Source organism: Lathyrus oleraceus, chromosome 3 (genome assembly GCF_024323335.1).
Source record: "Lathyrus oleraceus cultivar Zhongwan6 chromosome 3, CAAS_Psat_ZW6_1.0, whole genome shotgun sequence".
In the NCBI taxonomy this organism is placed as follows: domain Eukaryota; kingdom Viridiplantae; phylum Streptophyta; class Magnoliopsida; order Fabales; family Fabaceae; genus Lathyrus; species Lathyrus oleraceus.
Window position 1 is genome coordinate 411,309,089 of NC_066581.1, and position 7,787 is coordinate 411,316,875.

Genomic DNA, 7,787 nt, shown 5'->3' on the forward strand with positions numbered 1-7,787 from the left:
ATAGAAGCATATTTATCTAGGGTACTTGGTACCCGAGATGGCAGAATGGAAGAAAGTCGAAAGAAATGAGTGAGATTATTCGACCTAGTGTCTTCCATCAAATGAGCACACTTGGGACAACCTTCATTTACATGAGTGGATGAACTATCACCATGATTCCTCTTGATAAGGGAAGGAGATGACGAAGGCTCACAGACTGAGAAACCGACCGCTTCGATGGTCAGTTGTTCCCCCTCAGGAGTCATACCCGAGATAATAGTTACAACTACTGTCGGGGTAGCAATTGTAATTTGATGCTCAGACCCCCGGAGTAGAAGGAGCAACAACAACACGAGTCACCGACATCCGACTAGAGAAGTTAGTCGTAATACCCCGATCCTTGGTGAACGCGAGAACCTTATGCAAATTATCCATGTTATTTGCAAGACACAAGTTACACTTGTTAAAAAAAAGGCGTTTTGGGCCCTTGTCATCACCAAATATTTTCTCCCGCTCGGCATGACCGAGGGCATTAATTATCACGTAAGTATTTATTCGCTTCTTCTTTTGCTGAGAAGGGGGTACTTTGTCATGATCAAATCCCTATTCGTAAGTGAGCCCTTGATACCAAGCGTACAAATTCTCTTTCATTTTCACTTCCTCGGAGGACATATAACTTAGTCTATAATGATAAGAAGAAAGAGATCAAAAAAATGAGCTCTAGAATAGTACTTTAGGAGACCGCTCTTAGAAGAACGAACACACCCCACTGGCGTAAAAGACAAACAAAAGGAAAAATGTGCCTTAGGAGTAACAATATTCACTAGCATGGAGCGTTCAAGAAAATTACCCTAGTCAATGGTGAAAGGGCCGAACCAAAGCACCTAGGGCGAATCCCTGAGCCCAAACATCATCTTGAGAGTTACGGGGCACGAAAAAAGATAGAAAAATAGATCTAGAGAAGGCTTCAAAGATTTATACTCGGTGCATAGTTGGAACACCTTCATGAAGCTGCGATGGTGCAAATCTTAAACGGCCCATTACGGCCACCTCAAAATCAGAGAAGGGAAACCATATCCGTAACTTGGTGAAAAAGCATTCTATAGAGGAATCGAACAACTCTCAAAAGAGCTACATATTCTCTCCTCCGGACTTACTAGGAGAATAAACCAATCCAAAGGCTTGCCGACCGTAATGCCAACATTCGCTATAGTCTCGACAATATTTAAGATAGAAAGAGTCCCAACCACTTTGGCTGCCACCCAATAATGTCTATTGGCATTAGCCGACTCAAATAATTAAAGTCGCATGCATGCAAACTCATTAGCTTTATAATGATCACCAAGATTAGTTAAAGACATAACATTAGATTGTCCCCGCCATTCCAAATGACGCGCGATTTCAACATCGCTAGATTCATGGCCAATCGCTTCCCGACATACTTTGACGAAGATACCAACACATTCCCTCATTTGCTATGCAACTTCTATTGTTTCAAAAACCTTGAAGTTTTGAGGCAATTAAGAAATTCTGATATTAATGTTTCAAAAGCCTCGTAGTCATCTGCTTTAGAACTATTAATAGAATCACAACTTAAAAATTCATAACTTCACCTAAGAAATAAAGTCTCACATTATGAATTTGAAATAATCAAAATAATGGAAAATGTAAAGAGCAGGGAAAACAATGTGAAAAAAAAACATAAACCAACATAAATAAACAGAAAGAGCTTTATTATATGGGTGCAAAGAGCCAACCACTTAAAGACACAAAACATATTTCAAACATACTAACATTTCAGAGAAAGAGAGCAATGAAATTTCTACAAACAAAATAAAACATAATTCAAACAATAATCACTATATAAGAAATCGATGATTCAATACTTCAAAACTTCGATATGTTATATGACAAAGAAAGATAAAATTAGAGATCATAAAATTATATGAACAATAAGAATGAGAATAGGATGAAAAAGGGTGTACCAACCGGTCTACCACAACCTTACTCCTTTGTTTTTCTCTTGTTCTCTCTATGCTAATTCTTTTCTCACTTCTTCTATCCTATTACATTCACAAATTCTAATTGAATAGTATAACTTTTATTTCCCTCTCAAAAACTATGAAAAAATTGATCGGTCAAAATTAAGGAGTGATTTAGGTTAATTATTTCGACTAATTAGTTTATTACTAAAAGGAGCATTTTGTAATGTAATATTTAAAACATACAAATGATAATCTATAGAAAGTGTAAGCAAAAAGTTAGTTAAACTTAAAGAGTTAGTCGATCTTCCTTCATACATCCAACAAAATTTACTTCCATTATTATCCTTAAACGGGTCCCACACACAAACTAGTACGTGTTACCCACACGATATCCACAAGTTTCCCAAACTTCAATCCGCTTCCACATTTCACATATTCATCTTCACAACAAACCATTCACATGGCTTCTCTTCTCAACGGCAGCCTCTCTTCCATACACCCCCAACACACCCGCGAACCCCCCTTCTCCAAATTCACCCACCACCCTAACCACTTCCCAATCATCAAAACCCCCAAACCCAAATCCCTCAAAATCCGCGCTGACGTCAGCTACGAACCCCGCAACACCACCTCCGATGACAAGATCCGCGAAATCCTCCGCAACCGCGATTACGACAAGAAATTCGGTTTCAACATCGACATCGATTCCTTCACCATCCCAAAAGGACTCTCCAAAGAAACAATCAGGTTAATCTCAACCCTAAAATCAGAACCTGATTGGATGCTCAATTTCCGTCTCAACGCCTTCGAGAAATTCTCCAAAATGAAGGAACCTAATTGGTCAGACAACACTTATCCATCTATCGATTTTCAAGATATTTGTTATTACTCAGCTCCGAAGAAGAAACCGTCTCTTAATAGCTTAGAAGAAGCCGATCCCGAGCTTCTTAGGTATTTCGATAAACTCGGTGTTCCGTTAAATGAACAGAATCGGTTAGCAAATGTCGCCGTGGATGCTGTTCTTGATAGTGTTTCGATTGCTACTACTCATAGGAAGACACTTGAGAAAGCTGGTGTTATTTTTTGTTCCATTTCTGATGCTATTAAAGAGTATCCTGATTTGGTTAAGAAGTATTTAGGTAGAGTTGTTTCTAGTGATGATAACTATTACGCTGCTTTGAATGCGGCTGTTTTTAGTGATGGATCGTTTTGTTATATTCCGAAAGATACTAAGTGTCCGATGCAGATTTCGACTTATTTTAGGATCAATGCGTTGGAGACAGGGCAATTCGAGAGGACATTGATTGTTGCGGAGGATAGAAGTTCGGTTGAGTATTTGGAAGGATGTACTGCGCCCTCGTATGATAAGAACCAGCTTCATGCTGCTGTTGTTGAGTTGTATTGCGCTGAGGGTGCGGAGATTAAGTATTCGACGGTGCAGAATTGGTATGCAGGGGATGAGAATGGGAAAGGTGGGATATATAATTTTGTGACGAAGAGAGGGTTGTGCGCTGGTGCGAGATCGAGGATATCGTGGACCCAGGTGGAGACTGGGTCCGCGATTACTTGGAAATATCCGAGTGTTGTTTTGGAGGGAGATGATAGTGTTGGAGAGTTTTATTCTGTTGCTTTGACTAATAATTATCAACAGGCGGATACAGGGACCAAGATGATACATAAAGGGAAGAATACAAGGAGTAGGATTATATCTAAGGGTATTTCTGCTGGACATTCGAGGAATTGTTATAGAGGGCTTGTTCAGGTTCAGTCTAAGGCGGAGAATGCGAAAAACTCTTCGCAGTGTGATTCCATGCTTATTGGCGATACTGCAGCTGCCAATACATATCCTTACATCCAGGTATCTTTTATTTTTTTTTTCTATTTTGCTATAGATGCTAATTTTTTATTTACATTCTTTTAATGATTTGATTGGTTACTCGTTAATAACTTAATTTTATTGATAACAACTTTGAATGGTAATGATAAGGAAGCATATAGCCGCCTTTGTGCATACCTCATGGACAAGTTGTATTTGTGCTTTTAGCTGTAAGAGGAAGCAAATATAAACTTGATTTTGACAACTGTTGTGGATTTGCGGCTAAATATACGGCGCTATGTTTTAAGAACTAAATGGGGGTTCTGGTGCTGAATATCAGTACTTCTTACTCTAATACATGCAATTTAAATCAAGGTGATGTTGAACGAACAATAGTATCCTAGAGCTTTTTGATGTTGGGTTTGGCTCCTGATTTTCATCATCCCATTTTCCATACATTGTATATAGCTTGAAGATGCATATTTTTTATTCTGTTACTAGGATGCTAAAACTCTTGCAATGTTTTGTTTACTCCTCTGTTAGGTTTAATGGTTGTTGGTTGAAACATAAAATAGTTCAATAATACAGAATTTCGTTCTCTATTTTTTTTATAGCATTATCATGGGCATTTTTCTTACCCAAGCTAACTCCCACTGCTTCCTTTTCCTTTTTTCAACCTTCTTTTCATGTCTGTAATGTCCACAAACTTTCGACGAGACTTCTGCTCATGAAACTGCAATTGTTTTGTAGGTGAAGAATCCATCAGCAAGAGTTGAGCACGAAGCTAGTACGTCAAAAATTGGTGAAGATCAGTTATTTTACTTCCAACAAAGAGGAATAGACTATGAAAAAGCAATGGCTGCTATGATATCTGGATTTTGCCGCGATGTCTTCAATGAGCTTCCTGATGAGTTTGGTTCTGAGGTGAACCAACTCATGAGCTTGAAGCTTGAAGGGTCAGTGGGTTAAACAGCTTTTTAAGCTTCATTATTTTGAATTAGCCAAGGCCATTTGTTGTTAAAATTGTGCAAGTTCTCAGGGGTACTGAGTCTTGAAGGATCTGTACATTATATGTATATAGATTTTGTCTGTAACCGCGTCGCAAAGGTTCCATGAAACATCGAGTTTCAAACCATAATGTATGATCTCCATAATGTTGATGTTAGGAAGGTATTTATATTTCAACAGTGGCTATAAAGACATTGATTACTTGCTTATATCTCTCTTTTTTCACAATTGTAGTCTCACACTTATTATATTCATCTCCTATGTTTATCAACCAGTAATGATTCAATGCAAAATTGTATCAATATGGAGAACATATAATTGAAAACATAGGTAAGAAATTACATTGCTTGCCATTACAGAGAAAAAAACGCAGAATAGATAAATAAAATGTGTGCCAAGGATTGCAATATTTTCATATTACAGTAGCCACAACAAGCCAGCAGCAACAGCATGGTGCCCAGAAAAGCTTTTCAAATGGGAAAGAAATACACTAATTGAAATACAGTACATAAACACATTGCTTATAATAAGTAAATAACAAGAAAAACACAGTTTGTGCACTTACAGCCCCGTAGTAGGAGTTGCAAATAGAAGAGCATTCAGATAATCAATCCATGAGAGAACGAAGACGATTGTTCCTGTAGACCACAGAAATGAATCAACAATACATAGAAACAATTCACTTTTATTTAATCTTATGTTCACTTACATTTTATGATTGAAGTACTCTTCCACTGTTAGAGGTTTTGGACCACCAAACCAATTAATTAAAAATATATTTTCAATTTCCAGTTTGTAAACTTTGAAGTTGTGATCCTCTGGCCAGTCTGTTAAACATTATTGAAATATGAATTAGTCTTTAACAACCAATATTTGCAACCATTCACATTAATAATATTTAAATTGATTTTCATGCAATTACCAATCATTTCTGAATGCTTGGAAAACAAGGCATTTCTGCCAAATTCGGCTTCCTCTGACTTTTCATCAACCAATTTCAGCTGAAACACAGAGACCAAATTAAATTTCCAAGCAGTGTTAATACTAACTATAAAGATTCAGTTTTAATTACAGTAATCATATATAATAAAGTTCATTTTTGTCACACACCTTCCCTGTAAGAGTAATTCTTGAACATGTAGGATTCATCGGGTCGACCTTGCCGCAAGTTCCGAGAGGGTACTCACTGACTGTGAAGGAAGCTCTTTCATCTTTGAATGCATTTCTTGCTGTTGGATCAAGAGTTGTTAAGTAGAAGTATGGGATGCCACTGCCTTGGTTTGGTACTCCATCACTATATGATACCACTTTGCTGCATAGGAACAAATTTATTAACTTCTCTTTAAATATTGAAATATTAACAAGTATATTTCAAAATAACCGCATATTTCAATTGGCATTAAACGAGTGTAAGTTGATCATTTTTTGATAAGAGTAAGAAATGCTTACGCAAAGGGTGCTCCATCCAAATCAATTGAGATAGTACTGCAAAGAAAAAAAAGAAGTTTAAGCAATTTCGATATGAAACTAAAGGCCTACAGCATATACAAACAACATGAATCAAGCATAAAGTAAAAGAAAAACAAAGTGAAAAGTGAAGGAAATGAGAATTGCAGTGATGGGAGAGAGAACCTTAAGACACCCCAGAAGTTCTGAGAGACCAACCAACGAGCAGTTGCAGCTGCATCCTTTCGGTCAGGTTTTGTTGGGATTGAGACCAATCTCCCTTGCACTTCGCAACCCCATAACAACAACAACAAAATCAAAGGGAGAACATGAAAAACCTTCATTTTCAAGTCCACTTGTTTTGTTCTTTTCTTCACCCTGTCCTATTTATAATAGATAAAAATAATTGATAATATGATATAATTTTATATCGAATACTTAATAATCAAATTTTGAATTTTTAAAAAAAATAATCCATTTTTTTAAGGAAATTCTCAAAATACCTCTGCTTTTAATTTTTTTTTTCCAAACTATCCCATTTTTAGGAGAAGGCGCCAATTGAATTGGCGCCTCTTCTTAAAAATTGAATGGAGACGCCAATTGGATTGGCTAGGGCACATGCCATAGCCAATCCAATTGGCGCCAATTGGATTGACACCTTAGTGTAAAATGCAATTCTTTTGTTATAAATAGATGTGTTGTGTGAGTCATTGTTTAACATCTTAATTAATCATTTGACAATCATGTTTGATGTTCGTCGCCGATACGAAAAGGTGATTTATGCGAGAGACAAACCTCAGATGCTGATGCTGTTCTGAAACATCACTACGTTCGATCAACTGAAGATGGAGCTGGTTCATTGGTTAGATAGGAAAATACCAGAAGGGAAAAAAATTAGAAGTATTGAGAGACTCGACAATATCTTTGGTTGGGTGCGAATGAAGACTGATAAGGATGCTAGGGAAATGATGTTCGGTCGAGATGACATCAATTTGATTGTTCTAATCAGTTAGAAATATTTCTGTTTTCAGATAGCTTATTTTGTACTGATATTTGTTGTGAACCTCGTTGTAATAAAAACTTAATGATATATAATGATTGAAGGTTATAAAAATACAATGTTACAAAAAGCTTAAGACCCAGATGATGCTCCCCGATTGAGACAGTTGTTCTTGTTGTGTCCTGGTTGACGACAGATACTACATAATCTTATCATTTTATCTGTGGAATTCATTTCTGTCCTGATACGTGTGCTGTTTGGCCTTCCTTTTTTCTTTCTATACATATCGTCGTTGTGCCAAACTATATCACCTTCATATGGAGGCCAATATTCTTCCATTGGTAATACTGAGAAGCTTTGATTATATATATTCATGATGGTGACGACCTTGTACACATCAGATAAATGGCTGTAAGCGTCTTGACGAGTATAAACGCATGCTGCAATGACATGGGAGCAAGGAATGTGGAAGGCCTGAAATTTTCCACAGTCGCACCAACTTTTGTTTAGTCTAACAACATATGTTAAATTTGGTCTCCCCTCGTTGTGGTCC

General features: G+C 37.0%; 2 protein-coding genes across 2 annotated transcripts; one reads left to right on the forward strand and one right to left on the reverse strand.

Moving 5' to 3' along the window:
• The first annotated feature begins 2,348 nt into the window (after window positions 1-2,348).
• LOC127127978 (UPF0051 protein ABCI8, chloroplastic) lies at window positions 2,349-4,997 on the forward strand. The gene is made up of 2 exons (XM_051057236.1): window positions 2,349-3,822; window positions 4,531-4,997. Exons 1-2 carry the CDS (start codon window positions 2,425-2,427, stop codon window positions 4,747-4,749), a joined length of 1,617 nt encoding a protein of 538 aa, XP_050913193.1. The 5' UTR covers window positions 2,349-2,424; the 3' UTR covers window positions 4,750-4,997.
• Window positions 4,998-5,081: 84 nt separating this feature from the next.
• LOC127127979 (uncharacterized) lies at window positions 5,082-6,599 on the reverse strand. Its single transcript, XM_051057238.1, has 6 exons — window positions 6,421-6,599; window positions 6,238-6,273; window positions 5,899-6,100; window positions 5,711-5,789; window positions 5,498-5,615; window positions 5,082-5,426 (listed from the first exon to the last, which is right to left on the reverse strand). Exons 1-6 carry the CDS (start codon window positions 6,576-6,578, stop codon window positions 5,396-5,398), a joined length of 624 nt encoding a protein of 207 aa, XP_050913195.1. The 5' UTR covers window positions 6,579-6,599; the 3' UTR covers window positions 5,082-5,395.
• Window positions 6,600-7,787: the final 1,188 nt, after the last annotated feature.

Coding starts and splice junctions, on each gene's coding strand:
- LOC127127978 (XM_051057236.1), top strand. CDS start 2,425: ATGGCTTCTCTTCTCAACGGCAGCCTCTCTTCCATACACCCCCAACAC. Junction 3,823..4,530: donor ATACATATCCTTACATCCAG/GTATCTTTTATT, acceptor ATTGTTTTGTAG/GTGAAGAATCCATCAGCAAG.
- LOC127127979 (XM_051057238.1), bottom strand. CDS start 6,578: ATGAAGGTTTTTCATGTTCTCCCTTTGATTTTGTTGTTGTTGTTATGG. Junction 6,101..6,237: donor TTGGATGGAGCACCCTTTGC/GTAAGCATTTCT, acceptor GTTCCTATGCAG/CAAAGTGGTATCATATAGTG. Junction 5,790..5,898: donor GAATTACTCTTACAGGGAAG/GTGTGTGACAAA, acceptor TCTGTGTTTCAG/CTGAAATTGGTTGATGAAAA.